The sequence below is a fragment of the Miscanthus floridulus genome, chromosome 17, assembly GCF_019320115.1.
Source record: "Miscanthus floridulus cultivar M001 chromosome 17, ASM1932011v1, whole genome shotgun sequence".
Classification (NCBI taxonomy): Eukaryota; Viridiplantae; Streptophyta; class Magnoliopsida; order Poales; family Poaceae; genus Miscanthus; species Miscanthus floridulus.
The window spans coordinates 11,826,087-11,842,996 of NC_089596.1; the positions used below are offsets into that span (position 1 = coordinate 11,826,087).

The following is a 16,910-nucleotide window of genomic DNA, read 5'->3' on the forward strand; positions in this document are numbered from 1 at the left end:
AATGAAAATCAGGTGGGAATCACTTTGATCCCCCCGTAGTTGACCTTAAAAAAAAGAGTGTGCTAGAGTAGTGGTATGAGACATACGTACACACACAACTATAAATAGCCAAACCAAAAGCCAAAAAAAAAATCAAGTCGAGAGAGAGCAAACTCAAACTCTGACGAATGAAAGCATAGACATGTTGGCACTTGCAAGGCACTAGCCTCTTACTCCTTTCTTGATCTGGTCCACAATCGAAGTCAGCGTTGGATTCTTGCGAAAATTTCTCTGGCTTATTTGCATCTTTGTTTTTTACCCGAACCAGCAACGAGGAATTAAACCAGATGAAGTATGAGCACATAAAGCAGAGCAAGATGCAATGCCTGCCTAATTTCTAGAAACGCAAAAAAATAAAGAAAATATCTTAGCTCCAACTCGTGCTCTCCTTTTTATCGAATTTGGTGTACTCCAATATCTCAAAGAAAATAACTTAATTAGGCACCAAAACCTTCTCAGAAATGCAAAGGTGCAGACATAGAAAACACATGAAAACATGTTCCAATATCAAATAGCTAGCCGCTTCATCTCCTACCAGCATGTATATGTATCTTATAGGGTTGGTAACGCTAGCTCCACAGTAGGCATTAGGCAAAGACATGCATACTGAGATGCTATTCCGTTTCCATCAGGTAAGAAGCGTGAGGTCTTCATCATGCTATTTATATGAGTGCTGCCACCGTTTGCAGGTTTGCTGCTGATTTTCTTAATTTAAAGAACAATGCCACGCTGCTTGCTGCTATGCCAGACACATTTGGGGAATGTTGAAACACACATGATACATGCATGTTAAAAACACCGCTGCTGTGCACACCCAAACATACAGATTCATCGATGTGTGCAGTCATGCACGCCACATAGTAATTAATTCGATAATCCCTGCTGTGGAACTTTCAAGAATTTTGTACACCAAGCGCTATTGATTCATTAGGCAAGCACATGTTTGGGAAAAAAAAAAGATGACAAACAGTGTGTACATATATTTCTTAAAAAAACAAAAACAATACGTTTACTTCTCGAGCTATACATTTGCTTCATCATCACTGCATCACAGTATCACAGAATTTATATAAGTTTCATCAACCTACTAATTTATTACTACTTTCTCTTATTCTTGCTCCCAACGAGCAAGACCACGTAGAAGAGTGCCCTGAAGAAGAAGCCCCACGCCACGGTCACCAGCAGGCACTTCCATTTCCCAATATCCGTGACGGCCTGCGACGCCAGCACGTCGGCGCCGGTGGTGACGCAGGTGGTGGCCGTCATGTTGGTCCCCAGCGTCTTGCTGATGGCCTCCAGCACCTTGAGCTTGACGGCCTCCGTCATGTGCCCGATCGGCGTGCCGTCGAACATCTCGACGCCGCGCGAGAAGCAGCGGGAGGCGTCGCTGAACTCGTTCTGCAGCACCGCCTGGTACGGGTACTTCACCAGCGACAGGTAGTGGAACCAGATCCAGTAGTCCGGGATCCTGTCGCGGTTGATGAAGAAGCCCGAGAAGAGGAGGAAGTAGGCGAGGATGGCGACGACCACCGTGTACCCCAGCATGACGTGCGGCACCACCGCTGAGAGGAAGGTGACGAAGCCACTACCCGCCCAGAAGGAGGCGAGGATGACGAGCACGAAGAAGAGGAACGACGAGGCGCCCCCGGCCAGCCCCACCGCCCAGAACGTGGTGACCGCGAACGCCAGCGACAGGAACACCAGAGGCGGGAACGCGACCACGGCGTTGGCCAGCACGTAGGAGATGCGGCGGTAGGCGTTGTGCGCGGTCTCGCGCAGGTAGATGTGGCGCTCCTGCACGAAGACCGGGAGCGCGTCGGCGCACACGTAGAACATGGTGGACATGCCCATGGCGAAGAACCCCAGCCGCTCCTGCACGCCCTTGGGAGTGTCGTCGAGACGCCAGAAGATGGTGGCCAGGATGAAGCCCGTCACCATGATGGTGCCGAGCCGCATCACGAAGAGCTCCGGCATCCGCCCCGTGTTGGTGAAGGAGCGCTTGATGAGCACCCACACCTCCGTCCACGGCGGGTTGGCGAACGTCGGCACCGTCACCGCGCTCCCGCCACCCGTCCCGCCGCTCCCGGCCACCAGCTTCCCGCGGGACACGCTCTCGGCGATGGCCAGCTCCAGCGGCATCAGCTTGCTGTCCTTGTCCACGGCAGCGGACGACGCGCCGCTGCCGTGCTGGTGCTGCCACTTGACGTTGAAGTCGGCGAGCGGGGCGGCGCCGTCGGGGCTGCGCTCGTACTCACGGATGGTGTCGAGCGCGAACTCGGCGGGGTTCTCGTTGTCCGGGATCGGCGCACCAAACTCCGCGAAGAACGGCTTGAGCCCCGCCGGCGTGCCGGCGTACACGGTGCGTCCACGCGAGAGCAGGAGGAGCCTGTCAAGTATACCAAGGATACGCGCGCTAGGCTGGTGGATGGTCATGATAACAACACTCCCACTCTGCGCGATGCGGCGGAGCACCTGCACCACCATGAACGCGCTAGCCGAGTCCAGCCCAGACGTGGGCTCGTCGAGGAACAGGACGATGGGGTCATGGATGATATCTGTCCCAATCGACACGCGCCGGCGCTCCCCTCCCGACACCCCGCGGTGCCCCTCGTCGCCGATGATGGTGTCAGCGGCGCGGGCGAGCCCGAGCTGGTCCACGAGCGCGTCGACGCGCGCGCGCTTCCGGTCGGCCGACAGCGCCCGGGGCAGGCGGAACTCGGCGGCGAACAGCAGCGTCTCGCGCACCGTCAGCATCGGGTACATCAGGTCGTCCTGCATCATGTACGCGGAGATGGCGCGGAGGCGCCGCCCGTGGAGGGGTTCGCCGTTCAGCGTGGCCCCGCCGCCGTGGAGGCTGTCGCGCGCGATCCGCCCCGCGAGGGCGTCGACCAGCGTCGACTTGCCGGACCCGCTCGCGCCCATGACGGCGAACAGCTCCCCCTCCCGCGCCTCCCCGGAGATGCCGTCAAGGAGAGTCTTCGTGTTGCCGGTGGTGGTGGTGTCGGACGACGCCGCGGGCGCGTCCAAGGACGCCAGGCGGTTGCTGGGCCGGCGCGACGGCAGGCAGCCCATCAGCCCGCCGCCGCGCTTCTTGACGCTGTAGGAGAGGTCGGTGAAGCGCAGCACGTACGGCACCGGCGGGAGCACCGGCTGGAGCTGCCGCGCGGCCGCCGCCGACTCGCCGCCGCAGGAGGATGGCTCGTCGATGTCGACCACCACGGCGGCGTGGCCCGAGGTGGCCATCCGCGAGCGTCAGGCGGTTGGTTGTGTGTGCACGAGCTTGGCGCGCTCTGGTGGTGGCGTGTCGCTGCGGAGACCTCGGTCGGGTCCCGGTCGGCTGCGGCGCTCGTTGGGCGGGCAAAGGCGGGCGGTTGGGCTTGGATTGGAGAGCGTGGCGTGGGCACGTTTACTTATAGGAAGGCCAGGCCAGGAGTGGAGCGGGAGCACGCGCGGGGTGGGCGGCAGGGCGAGTCGGAGTTGGGCGCTCTGCTCCTGGGAGGTCGGCTCGGTCTCGTACGGGGCGTACCAGTCGGAATATGGTAGGTTGTTTGGGATGGGAATTTGAGTTTGGCAGCCAAACTTGTACAAAACAGCCGGAAATAGAATGCAGTTACGAAAATCATGTATCAGCCATATGGACCGATGAGATAAGATGTCAATTTGCTCTCCTTGGTCTATCTCCCACAGTGTTTTCTTGTTAATGGATAGCCTAAATACTAGCACCAACTTTGTATCCAGAACCTCTTTGGCACGGTTCCTTCAAATACGGTATAGTACTCGGTACATGCACTACCGAAGTATAGCAAAGAGCATTTCTTTTTTTTCTCTTTTCACAAAAAAAAAGAACGCTACAAAAATGCTTACTTCACCGGCGAGTGTGCGCTATAGTGTACTAGGGTGGTGGGTGGGAAACCATCGCCCCGTTCGCTTAGCTTATAAGTCGTACTTTTTCAGTCAACGAATAGTATTTTTCTCTCACAACAGATCAGCTAACAGTGCTTCCCGTTGTAAAAAGAACGAACCGGTCGTTGTACCTGTCACCGCTAGCCCACCAAGTCCATGTGAGCAGCAAGAACAGCTTCATCATCCAGGACGATCACGGCCTCTGAACCGTGCTGTGACAACTGCATAGCTTAACCGTTCGCGGTAAGGACGAGAAAGACTCGGCCAAGCGGCAGGCACAAGTCGCGCAACAACTCTGCTGTGCACCTGTATCACCACTCACTCACCAACTAGCAGGGAAAAAAAGAAGGCATGGCCTAACAGTAACAAAACAACTCTGTTCAGTTGTTTTGTTCAGGACTCAACAAGACTGACACTAACATTGCAGCACTCATCAGGCAGTATCAGCATGGCACACAACATGCGAACATTCACTTATTCAGATGCAAGCCAGCCCGAAGGCATCATATCATATCCATAAGAGAAGAATTAAGAGTGCTAGCTCAAAACAAGCAACATAAGTCCACGTTTCAGACAGGAAAAAGATGCGGCTATCATGTCTTTGATATATGGTAGTAAAAATAGCTGACGATAGAATCTGCCCATTGCATCACGAAGCACCACAGACGGGGAGGGGCAGCGTTCAAGGTGACTTGCTTCCTGCTGGGGAACCACCGCGGGCAGCAGCATCATCGTCGTTGTTACCATTGCCCTTGGAGCTTGGGCTATGGTCAGCCCTGGGGCTTGGGCTACGGTCACCTCTAGGACTCGGGCTCTGCCCATTAGCTGCAGGGCTGCGGCTGCGGCTCCTGCTCCTGCTGTTTTCCCTCCCTTTGGGGCTGTCGCCACGGTCTGAACCATTGCCTTCGTCATTATCCTTTGGCGGTGGGCTCATCACCTGATCCTGGGGGCTGCGACTCCTTGGACTCCTGCTTCCAACAGGTGTGGGGCTGCGCTCCTTTTCCTTTGGAGGTGGCGAGGCAGATCGCATGGGGCTCCTGCTGTAGCTAAGGCTCCTTGATCTCCTATCTTCACAGTCCCGGCGACCTCCCCTAGGAGATCCAGACAGGGATCTCGATCGGCTGAGGATAATAAAAAGGGAATATTAAAACAAGCCATATAACAAAAACCAGGTACCAGAGAAACACTAAAAAACAACCAATACAAACAAACAGCTCAATTGCTCAAGGAAAAAACATGATACCTATAGCTCTGGCTCCTGCTCCTGCTCCTGCTCCTGCTATAGCTTGGACTGCGACCCCTTCCACGGCGTGGAGATGGGGACCGTGAGTAACTTCTTTCACGCCTGAAATATACATATTCATCAAGATCATTTTCAAGTAATAACGTTAAAGAAAGGCTACGGTTCAACAATTTATGTTAGATAGCATTAGACTGGAGGACAAGAATATTATCTGTATAAGCACCTGACACTCCTAGGACTGTTCTGGCAATTTCTTTCTATATGCCCTCTTTCTCCACAACGGTAGCATTTGTTTTTCCAGTCACCAGCCTTACAGTCTCTTGCCCAATGGCCATCAATTCCACAGTTGAAACAGCGACCTGTACCTGGTGGAGGGCCTCTTCCCATATATTCACGTGAACCACCTGGCCCACCTGGGACCTGCAAGCACAAGTTATAAACAAGATTGTAAGCAAGTCCAATATCAAAATACAAATGATAATTTGAGTGATAAAAAAAGGGGAAGATAAGAACTATAATCAGTTCATTCAGAATTGAAGAGGCAACTTACCCCTTTGGCAAACTCAACAACAATGCGACTCCCATCAACATCCCTGCCATCTAGTTGGTATCGAGCCTCATCAGCATCACGATGATCACTGAACTCCTGTATAGTAATTTGGAACAGAGCAAAACAGACAAAACCATGTATATAAAAAATATATTTTCCACACAATAACAAGTATGCTAACACAGAAATTATAAATAGCTACTGAATTAAACTGAGGTAGGTAAAATTAACGCACAATAAATGCATAGTCGCGCTTCAACTCCACTTCTCGTATTCTGCGCAAAGGGTTGCCACAAACAGTAAGCCGTCATGAGTCAAGTACTCAAATGCATCACCAACTTGGAACTTCCACTAAAACAGTCAATAACATTTACACCAAGGGCACCCTTCACCAAATGGTCACCAAGTCCACCAAGGGCACCCTTCCACCAAAGACCTCCCGGTAAAAATCGGAAAACCTTCAACAAGATCATTCAAGTCAAACACACAATTTCTGAGGGGGCAAACTTCTAGATTATGTAAGTAACAGAAACTACCAAAGACAATGGTTTGGAGAGAGACTCAACCGCAAGTAACCTGAAGAGACTCAATAGTATCACTGAACCCAGCACTTGCTAAAAATGCCTATGAAAAGGGTAATAAGGGGCTCCTAGCTTACTAGGCTCTCTTGTTTATCAGATGGTTTTCACCTCCACCAGTTCAGAACAATCACTGTTTACCAACTGATAGCAAATTTAACAAGTAGCTTATATCACTTTACCTGACACCTGATTATCAACTACTTATTAAAAGAGCAGAACACCCTCAGTAGTACATTCTACAGACCAGACATAACGACAGCCCAAATGTTTCACAGAAATCAAGTATCCTGACTCGATTTCCCATGACAAACTATAGGTTCATAGCACAAAGCTTGTGTTTACCATTATAACAAATTATCACATTTTTTGGACAGAAGTAAAGCATTGCAACATTCTTATACTTCTGGATACTCTTGTCAATCTCTGAGTGAGCATAGTGCTGTTCTTACCTTCCATATCTGCCGAACAGATATTCTAAATCGCGGGAACGAGTACGAGGGGCCAATCTGCCAACATACAAGCGCGTGCCTCCATAGCGGTCATCATAGCGAGGCATATCTCCTGTCAACAGGAAAAATACTTATCAGTTGTTGCTTCATCAAGAAATTAATGAATATTAATGAATAAAGTGATAGAACACAACTACACCGAATTGAATTAGAGCGATAACGAGTGGTGGGAGTACAAACAATCTATCAGAGCCCTATATGAATGGTAGGTGCTAGACCAGAAGATTTCCACTGTCGCCTTGTAAAGTCTCTGATGACAGCGCATATATCCATAGCAACCTCACATCACAAGAGAAAATTGACAAAGCTGGCGACTGCAATTGCAACACGGAGCCCCCGAGAACCACTATACATAAATTGCTATGTGAACAGTGCCATCCGATACAATTGATCCCCAAGGGATTGGGCTCAACAGTATTTGCCCTTCGCTAAAGGTCTGAAGCCTCATTATTTCATTGCGAGAAGCAGTTGTCACTAGTTGCCAGCTGCAATACAGTCACAACACTATGCAATTCAAGGTAACAGAAACTAAAAAATCAATAGAATTCCCCGACCTTACTCGACCGAAACAGTCTAGTCCTGCAACAAAACCCTGAGCAAGAGACTATCAACAAAGAGGGCAGCAGAAATTGCAACTTGTATGGCCCCATCCACGGTCATTGTTGATTCGTGCTCATCAATTATGAGAGCAACCATACAGGAATTTCTGTGTGAACAATAGCATATAGGTCTGTGTGAACAGTAGCGTATAGATTTGGGCTCAGCTGTACTAGCCCTTCATCAAAATAATGTCTAAAGCCTCGTGGTTTCATTGCAAGGCTATCTCCGTTGCTGTCCCTAATCCCCCAAAGGTAATACAGCGAGACAGTGTTCAATTCGAGGTGACAGAAACTAAAATTCTCACTAGATACCCTCCACCTCACCCGACCTAGAACAGCCTAATCCCCCAACAAAACCCTAAGCGACCCTCGAAAACCCTAGCGACTGTAGATCGGGCGAGCCAAAGGCTCAAGTCACAAATACCCGCGTCAAACTGCACGCGGGGTGCCAGGGGGTTCATCTGGACCCTAGAATCGCTTCTGGAATACAAACAACGACGGGCACGTGACCGCCGCCGCGCAGCGCAGCAAGCCAGAATTGAACGAACGTCCCGAACTCCCGATTCGCGGCCCCGCGGGACGCGGAGAAAGACGCGACCCGCCGTGGAGAGCGAGCGGTACGGCGCACGCTCGGCGGCGGGAGACGAGAGAGGAGGGGGCGGCGGGAGGATGGGGGTACCTGGATCTGGGCGGAGACGGCGCGCTGGAGAGCCGGCGGCGCGCGTGAGGAGGGAGGGGACTAGGGGAGGGAACGGATGTGGTGGGAGGGATCTGAATTCTACAAGAGCCTCGGGGAAACTGAAGCCGGAGGCGGTGGAGCTGGAAACGTGGAATCCTCCTCCTCTTGTCGTGCAGGGCCGGGGCGAGCTGGAACGGCTGATGGGCCTGCTCCGCGTTTCGGCCGACGGGCCGGAACGGAAGGCCTGGGCCTGGGCCTGGGCCGGGCCTAGTCAGCACCAGCCACGAGGCGAGTAGCGAGCTGGAGTCAGACCAGACCAACCATATCACCCCGCTCCTCGCACGCCCTCTCCCCAAAATCCCTCCCCTCCGCGCCGCCGCCGCAGGAACCGGAAGCGCCTACCTCGATCAAGATCCAGGTACATCGTGCACCTCCGCCGCCCTCTTTCTCCTCAAGTTGTGCTAGTTTCCCCCGCCGTCTTCCCGTTGGTTAGTTTCTTTTTTGCTGGCGAGGACCCCGTGGCTTGCTTCGGCCGCTTGCTCTTCGTGTTCCGCTGGATCTCCGCTCTGTAGCGAGCCCTGGAATCCATCTTTTTTTGAATCGTCTCGTCTTGTTTGCGGCGGATTTATTTTGCCTTCTATTTTACGTTGGAGTTGGATTTGCTGCGTGCTGGAATATCCGATTTCCTGGGCGCCCCTTCGTTGTTTTGAGGAATTTGTAAATTCCCGCTCCGTGCTGGCCGTCTGTGGTAATTTCCGGGCGACAGGTTCCAGCTTCTTTGCTGCGGAGCTATGATTTGCCTGTCCGGCGTGTTGCTTAGGGTTTTGCTGTGGGACGATTTCGCGCGGATCTCAGATTCATTTACTACCTCACGTCCTCAGCGATAGGGGTCTTTACAGCTTGATGAGTAAATGGTGGCTCCTGATTTCTACTTAGTGTCTTAGCTAACTTCCCTTGATATATGGTGCGAGGTGGCTTCAGTTTCTTATTACAGCTTGCGATGTTAGATGCTGCAACTGCTGTGATGTTCCAACTGCGGACTGCCATATAGTTGTTAGTTGTGTAGATTGAGCCTCGGTTCGATTTTCTACTAGTTGGCTTGTCGGATTAATTGGAGGGTTCAGATATATGTTTGTACTCTATTTACTGTCTCTTAACTACAGGGTTCAATCATATTGTGTGTACTTAAGCCAGATTTTTTACTTTTTTTCGTTATAAAATATACTGATGGAAGCTTCTCATTTGTTCAGGAGATATGCCTCGCTATGATGACCGCTATGGGAATACACGCTTGTATGTTGGAAGATTGGCTCCCCGCACCCGATCCCGAGACCTAGAATATCTTTTCAGCAAATATGGAAGGTAAGAACCCCCTGCGCGGAGAGTTGCTCTGAAGCTCAGTGCTACTTCTTGTTATGAGGGTCAGACACCAGTTCTGCGCTAGTGCATATCACGAGCAGGTCATGCTAACTCTGTGTGGTTAAATTTTATTGTACACAGCTACATATCAATCCAGCTAAAATACACTAGCAAAGCTAGGGTCCTTCCTATTTTGTTCTTAATAGGTGGTTTATGAAGGTGTTGGGTTTTGTGATGCCTGAAGTCATTCTGAAGTTTTTGTGGGTGGGGCCATACAATTCTTTTTTTCTTGGTGTATGCTCTGTTCATCACTAAGCACAACATAGATGTTTGACCTCCGGGCCTTTTTGACTTGAATGATCTTGTTGAAGGTTGTCGGTTTTTTACACAACCATGGAGGTCTGTGGTGGAAGGGTGCCCTTGGTGGAATTGGTGGCCATTGTTCCAAAATTTGTGGAGGACTTTGGTGAAGGGCGCCCTTGGTGTAATCTTATTGACTGTTGTAGATGAAGTTGCAAGTTGGTGATGCATTTGAGTACTTGACTCATGTCAGCTTACTGTTTGTGGAAACCATTTGCGCAGAATACGTGAAGTGGAGTTGAAGCGCGACTATGCATTCATTGTATGTGTTCTTTACTACCCTTAGTTCAATTCTGCAACTGTTAGCATTTTAATGTTAGCGTACTCATATTATGGAAATTGAGAAAACACATTTATTTTACATTTTGTATTCTTTATTTTGTCCCTTGGTTAATTGCAAAACAGGAATTCAGCGACCCCCAAGATGCTGATGATGCGCAGTACAACCTAGATGGCAGGGAAGTTGATGGAAGCCGCATTATTGTTGAATTTGCTAAGGGGGTAAGTTGGTGTCCTATCAAAATCTCTCTGTTTATCAAGCTTCCGCTGAAACGAGCATATGGATATTGAACTTATGATTTTCCAAAATAACTCGTGTTTGCAGGTTCCTCGTGGTTCTGGTGGTTCACGAGAATATATGGGAAAAGGGCCTCCACCAGGAACAGGTCGTTGTTTTAACTGTGGAATTGATGGTCACTGGGCAAGGGACTGCAAGGCTGGTGACTGGAAGAACAAATGTTACCGCTGTGGCGAAAGGGGCCATATAGAAAGAAATTGCCAGAACAGTCCAAGGAATCTCAGGTGTTTATTGATATAAGCCTATTCAGCTACATTCCGCTGCCATATGGCACTTAATCACATTTTAGCGTAACATTGAATGTTTTTACTAAGCATTTGCTTGATAAATATGTTTAGGCGTGAGAGAAGCCATTCACGGTCTCCATCCCCACGCCGTGGACGGGGCCGCAGCCAGAGCTACAGCAGAAGCCGGAGCTATAGGTATGCTCAGGAAAGGAAACCCCTCGTGTTATTTCTCTATAGGCTTTTTCGATTGTGTTAGTTGTTTTTTATTCTTTTTTATCTTTCATTTCTGATTGTAAACCAGCTTGTGTTAACAATCCTTCTATTACAATCAGCCGATCCAGGTCCCCATCTGGATCTCCGAGGGGTGGACGCCGTGACCGTGACGAGAGGAGATCAAGGAGTCTTAGCTACAGCAGGAGCGCAAGCCCTAGGCGTTCTGTCTCTCCTGCAAAGGAAAAGGAGCGCAGCCGCACACCTGATGGCAGCAGGAGCCCAAGGAGCCCCAGCGCAAGGGATGATGTGAGCCCACCACCAAAGGATAATGGTGCACGCAACGGCTCAGACCGTGAAGACAGCCCTGGGACCAGGGAGAACAGCAAGAGGAGTAGGAGCCCATCTGACGGCTACCGTAGCCCTGCGGCCAATGGGCGCAGCCCGAGCCCTAGGGATGACCGTAGCCCAAGTCCCAAGGGCAACAACGGCGATGATGAGCGCCGTGGCTCACCAGGAGGAAGTCGGTCCCCCTGAACTGAAAAGCTCCCAACTAATTTGGGACGCAGTGTGCCGATTCGGTTTCAGTCTGAGACAGCAAACTGTATTTGCTCATTTCTAAGACTTATTATGCCTTTTGAGCTAGAAACTTGTGTAAGAATTTGTTGCCCTAGGGCTATGCCTGGTTTGTTATATGGTGATATTTGAACTATTTAGCCTGCCAAATCTGAATATTGAACTGCCAAGTATCTTGAGTGAGTTTGCCTGCTTGGTAAGCTGCAATGTTTCTCAAAGTATCTTGGAATGCATGGTTTTAAACTCAAGGATGCAAGTGCAAATCTCCAATTTATATTTCAGTGATTGCCTGAACGGTTTTCTCCTCACGAGGATTACTCGACTTCTGTTTGCATGAATCTTTAACTTGAGAGGGTGCAGATTGTCACTTGCAAGGATAACTCAATAACTGATATGGTGGTGAAGGTTGAAGAAGTTAGGCCCTGTTTAGTTCCACTTCATTTTGCCAAATTTTTCAAGATTTTCTGTCACATCGAATCTTTAGACGCATGCATGAAGCATTAAATATAAAAAAAAAATAAAATTAATTATACAGTTTAGACGAAATCAACGAGACGAATCTTTTAAGCATAATTAGACTATGATTGAACACTAATTACCAAATAATAACGAAAAGCGCTACAATTGCATTTTGCAAAAAAAAAATTGCATCTAAACTGGGCCTTACCTGTAGAATCTCAGCCGAAGCCGTCTTTTTCTCAAAGAGTCGTAGCACTGTAGCAGTTATGGTCGTCGAACCAGGATCCCCCCACCCCAGGTATATCTCCGTTGTACCTATAATTTTCGACTGGATTCAAACACGTACCATTTCTTGTGTTACTCCTGGAGTGGACACACAATCACTGCATGCATTTGAGCTGGCAAAGGGCTTTTGTGGTTGCAACAAATTCCATACATCGTTTTGGAGGAATCTGACCTGAGCCAATCTCCTACACAGGCCGAACGTAAGCCCACTACTACAACTATTACCACTACAAGTAGTATGCCCAAAAGTAAACAAAGCAGTCACGGTGCATTCGGCGTGCGTCCCCGCCCTATTGCAGGCACAGTTTCGAAGTGGACAAACTTCCGGCCAGGGAATTCACTATTGCCATCTCTAACGAGAATATAAGCCACGAATAACTTGGCACGTTCCTTTCTTCCTATGCCCGATAATTCTTGTACCGAATTATAGGGGCGACTGCGGTTTATGAGAACAGAAGTAGAGATCTGCTAATGGGTAAAAGGATCCACCTTCACAATCCATTTCAAGGCAGATGTTCAAGGCACCCCGATCGGGCGCATGCCCAGCCCCGAAGGCCGTCAAGCTAAAGGTGCTTGATGTGTGTAACTGTTTATCCGAAATATATACTCCACGTCATATTAGACCTAAATATTTGTTGTAAAAAGGCTCCCTGGTCCGAATTATTGGGATTTATATGATCTATGACGATGTGGCGTGTCCGCGCGTGGTGAATCCGTTCGAATGTGCTTAGTGCTCGGTAGCATACTAGCAGTGGGCCAGTGGTACTGCTTTCAACATCGTATACTGAAGCAGTGGTAGTAGTGCCACTCGTAGAAATGGCACAAAGAGCCCACGGTTTTTGGCGATTGCAAGCAAAAATAGCAGAAAAAACTCATAGAAATGGCACGAAGAGCTATCCATTCTTGGCTATTGCAAACTAAAATGCCTCAAGAACACAGAAATGGCATGATTCTCAAAAAAAAATGAAGAGCTTACGATTCTTGGCTATTGCAAACTAAAATAGAAGAAAAGTATGCATGACTACACCGAAGTGTTGCAAACCTACATGATATATATATATATATATATATATATATATATATATATATATATATATATATATATATATATATATATATATATATATATATATATATAGAGAGAGAGAGAGAGAGAGAGAGAGAGAGAGCTACTACCCTGTAGCTGGCTACAAAAATAACTTATTCTGTAGCTACTTTGAGTTACGATAATTACTATGTTAATTTACGAGATTATAGTAACTCCTTACTAAGTGGTTTACTATAACGTTATGGTAAATATTCCCATGTGTTATAGTAACTCAACTATCGGAAATATGTATTGACATTATCGTAAATTAGTATATAAAATTATCATAAATGGAGGTGGAATAACTTATTTTGTAGCTGGCTATTGAATATACTATATATATATATATACTGTTTCAACCTATCGTGTGACTATGCTTGTGTCAGTCCTACTCAGTACATACCGTATGCATCACTAGCTCGCTTCAGAACCAGGCTAACCCGGTCTTCTCCCTTCCTATCCCCTGCCACGCACACACAGGACTCAGACTCTATCGTCTTCCCAGACAGTTCCAACCGAAGGGAACACTTATCTGCGCACACATGGTTCTCTATAAATGCCGCTACCAGGGCTAACACGAGAACGACACACGCAGAGGTTTCTCCTCTAGGGTCCATATCAAAGAGACAATGCCCCGTATGAACGAGCTTAAAGAAAGGCAGCTTAAAGAAAACCCACATACTTCTAGCTTAGAACTGCGAGTACGTGTTCTCGGCTTTTAATTTTATGCTTCTTTTTTCGTTAAGATTATTTGATAATTAGGATTCTATGATTGCAGCAACCATTTCGTCTTCATTTGTGTTAATCTTGCCAAAAATCTGCTCGAGGTGTGGGACTCGAAGAAAAAACTATTTCATCATCTGGATGCACTGGTGGCAGTGCTGAATTAGTAAGCGATCCTAATAACTATCATTTTCTAATCACACATACCGCTTTCTAATGTTTCTCCTTTTAATGTTGCTCAGTATCCGAAGAAGACATATCGGTGGGATGCCGGTCCCATTCAAGGTTGTCGAAATGGAGGGGAAGTACCTATCACAGCCGACGGGAAACAATGAATGCATGTTTTATGTAATGTGGGCAATGCTTCGCTACATCGGCGGGAAATCAGAAGAAGCCGATAAGTTGGTGTGTATAATCTCCATTCCATTTATGTTTGTTAATAATTTAACAAAATGATTTACTATTCCTCTTTGGATATCATCTTTTTTGAACGACAGCGCAAGAAATTTAAGCACGAAAGGCTTCTAGCCATGGAGATCGTCGCACTACAATCGAAGCTGGCAAAATTCATCTTAGCCGAGGTATTGGAAAAAGATGGAGTATTTTCCATTGCACAATCCGTGAAGTACAAGAACCAGTATGGCCTAGAGCGGCTCGCCAGATTATTGTAGGAAGTCCGAGAAGCATGTGTGAAGTCCAATAACATTTCTTTTTTATTTTGAGAGATTGAGACGTGGATAAGAACATTTGAATTATAATCGTAACATTACCCGATTCCACGAAAAAATATAAATTAAAATAAATTATAAAACAATAAAATACGAACGGGCCATCACCATCGGTTAGCAACAAACTGACAGTGTTGTCGTAACCATCACTGCCGGTTAGAAGCAAACCGACAGTGTTGCCTTACTCAACACTGCCGGCTTGAACCATAAACCGACACTGATAGTTATAAGAACACTGCCGGTTTGATCCATGAACTAACACTGATATTTACTACAATACTGTCAGTTTGATCCATGAACCGACAGTGTAGGCTTGCTCAACACTGCTGCCCTGAGCCAAGAACCGACACTCTTAAAGCAACCGTCACTGTCGGTTGACACTACAACCCGACAATGTTGTTCAACTGGACACTGCCGGACGGAGCCAGGAACCGACACTGTTTCCTGTAGATCAGTGTCGGTTTTTAAGGACCGGTAGTGATGTCAACCCCCATCACTACCGGTATGCCACTGTCGGTTCAAAATCCGACAGTGAAATGGGTTTTTAAGCCGACAATGATGTCCAGATGGGGTAGTGAATGCTCGGTAGCATGCTAGCAGTGGTACTGTTTTCAACATCATATACTAAAGCAGTGGTAGCAGTACCACTCGTACAAATGGCATGAGGGGCACACGATGTTTGGCTATTGCAAAATAAAATTGCATAAAAAAAACTCATACAAATGCCATGAGAAGCTATCCATTCTTGGCTATTGCAAACTAAAATGCCTAAAGAACTCATAAATGGCATGAAGAGCTCACAATTCTTGGCTGTTGCAATCTAAAATAGAAGAAAAGTATGCATGTCTACAAGGAAGTGTTGCAACCCTACAAGAAATATATATGTTGGCATAAGAGATGAAGCGGCTAGCAACGGATATTGCTATGTGTTCTTGTGTGTTTCCTAGGAAATATTTTGGTGGCCAATTGAGTTATTTATTTTGAGATATTGAAGTAGACCAATTTTTTGATGAAAAAGGGAGGATGAGTCGGAGCTAAAATTTTTGCTTTTCTTCGTGTTTCTAAGAAGTAGGCACGGAGTGCATCCTTTTTGCAGGCTTTTCTTCTTGCTTCCAAATTTGTGTTTCCAAACAGAAAGGACATTCGGTCATCCACTGCGATAGCTTTTGTGCCTTACAAAGAGAACAGTTACCACGGCCTACTCCATTAACGAATCCTAATTGTTGAGCTCTAAAAATAAAAAAGCCTACCGTCATGCATCCATTCCACCCTCCTCTGCTAGTCACTCCAAACCCTAGCATCGTAGTGGCTCCTTGCCAAGGAGCTGCTCAATCCAACCCTAGCACCATCACTATTCCTTTGCCAGGAAGCTGATCAATCGCATGCTGGTCATCCATCGTAGCCAAGGATCTGCTCAATGTCCAGAAGACGGTCGTCGGGAGTTGCTCAATCGGCCACTTGGCCTCAATCATCGCCAAGAAGCTACTCAAGGCTAGAAGGTGGTTGTTGGGAGCTGCTCGATGGCCACAAGGTGGTCGCACAAGACTAAGAGTAGAGAGGCAGTTATTAAAAAATAACAAGTATTTTCCTAGGCTTAATTGTAAACTCTCGATCGATGCTTGTATATAATTACTAGGTAAATTCACATGCATTGCAACGGAAAAAATAAGGTCATGATAATGTAAGTATGAACATGTATTTAACTACTACCCAAAAAATGACACTCGCAACATCATTATATAGGTCTTTATGAAAAATGAATAATTATAGTATTCAAGTTTTGATATCCAGCTCGCTTACTAGTCAAAGGTAGTTTTGCCAGCTTACTGCCCCACCCTTGCACCTCCTCAGAAACCGACTAGTCGGATGCGATCCTCGCGCCGACCCCCTTCGTGCTCGTACGTACGAGCAGATCGGCGCCCCACGCTTGTTTTAGCCCAGTCGGTCCAGGTAAGTCAATTTTTTTTCTATTTATTGTTTCCTTTTTCTTTTTGTTTCCTTTCTGCTATTTCTTTTTCCTTTTTGTTTTCTCTTTTATTTTTTGTTTTGTTCTATTATTGTTGTCATATTTTATTCTTTTTTATTTTTCTTTATTTTCATCTTTTATTCTTTTTCTTTTCTTCTATTTCTTTTTTCCTTTCCTTTCTTTTTTCTTTTTTTCTTTCTTGGTGGTCTTTTATTATTCTTTTTGTTTCCTTTTTCTATCTTCATTTTTA

At 47.4% G+C, this 16,910-nt stretch overlaps 3 protein-coding genes across 5 annotated transcripts; 1 reads left to right on the top strand and 2 right to left on the bottom strand.

Annotated features, from left to right (window-relative positions):
* Positions 1–903: 903 nt before the first annotated feature.
* On the bottom strand, positions 904–3,555 carry LOC136516483 (ABC transporter G family member 16-like). Its single transcript, XM_066509890.1, has one exon. It carries the CDS (start codon positions 3,280–3,282, stop codon positions 1,138–1,140), a length of 2,145 nt encoding a protein of 714 aa, XP_066365987.1. The 5' UTR covers positions 3,283–3,555; the 3' UTR covers positions 904–1,137.
* An 836-nt stretch (positions 3,556–4,391) lies between these two features.
* LOC136517832 (serine/arginine-rich splicing factor RS2Z32-like) lies at positions 4,392–8,257 on the bottom strand. Its single transcript, XM_066511477.1, has 7 exons — positions 8,104–8,257; positions 6,766–6,877; positions 5,971–6,010; positions 5,736–5,831; positions 5,409–5,605; positions 5,186–5,287; positions 4,392–5,063 (listed from the first exon to the last, which is right to left on the bottom strand). Exons 2-7 carry the CDS (start codon positions 6,870–6,872, stop codon positions 4,625–4,627), a joined length of 981 nt encoding a protein of 326 aa, XP_066367574.1. The 5' UTR covers positions 6,873–6,877; positions 8,104–8,257; the 3' UTR covers positions 4,392–4,624.
* A 117-nt stretch (positions 8,258–8,374) lies between these two features.
* LOC136517833 (serine/arginine-rich splicing factor RS2Z33-like) lies at positions 8,375–11,619 on the top strand. Of its 3 annotated transcripts, none has more exons than XM_066511478.1 (7): positions 8,375–8,521; positions 9,354–9,465; positions 10,045–10,084; positions 10,228–10,323; positions 10,427–10,623; positions 10,738–10,821; positions 10,959–11,619. In XM_066511478.1, exons 2-7 carry the CDS (start codon positions 9,359–9,361, stop codon positions 11,371–11,373), a joined length of 939 nt encoding a protein of 312 aa, XP_066367575.1. In that variant the 5' UTR covers positions 8,375–8,521; positions 9,354–9,358; the 3' UTR covers positions 11,374–11,619. The 3 variants fall into 3 exon arrangements, with proteins under 3 accessions (XP_066367575.1, XP_066367576.1, XP_066367577.1); XM_066511479.1 differs by having other exon boundaries at positions 8,407–9,009; positions 9,352–9,465; XM_066511480.1 differs by having other exon boundaries at positions 8,408–8,591.
* Positions 11,620–16,910: the final 5,291 nt, after the last annotated feature.

Excerpts from the sequence above, each read along its gene's own strand:
- LOC136516483 (XM_066509890.1), bottom strand. The coding sequence starts at position 3,282 with ATGGCCACCTCGGGCCACGCCGCCGTGGTGGTCGACATCGACGAGCCA.
- LOC136517832 (XM_066511477.1), bottom strand. The coding sequence starts at position 6,872 with ATGCCTCGCTATGATGACCGCTATGGAGGCACGCGCTTGTATGTTGGC. Across the intron at positions 6,011-6,765 it reads CTGTTCGGCAGATATGGAAG|AATACGAGAAGTGGAGTTGA; the intron begins GTAAGAACAGCA and ends CCCTTTGCGCAG. Across the intron at positions 5,606-5,735 it reads TTGTTGAGTTTGCCAAAGGG|GTCCCAGGTGGGCCAGGTGG; the intron begins GTAAGTTGCCTC and ends TTGTGCTTGCAG.
- LOC136517833 (XM_066511478.1), top strand. The coding sequence starts at position 9,359 with ATGCCTCGCTATGATGACCGCTATGGGAATACACGCTTGTATGTTGGA. Across the intron at positions 10,085-10,227 it reads AGCGCGACTATGCATTCATT|GAATTCAGCGACCCCCAAGA; the intron begins GTATGTGTTCTT and ends ATTGCAAAACAG. Across the intron at positions 10,324-10,426 it reads TTGTTGAATTTGCTAAGGGG|GTTCCTCGTGGTTCTGGTGG; the intron begins GTAAGTTGGTGT and ends TCGTGTTTGCAG.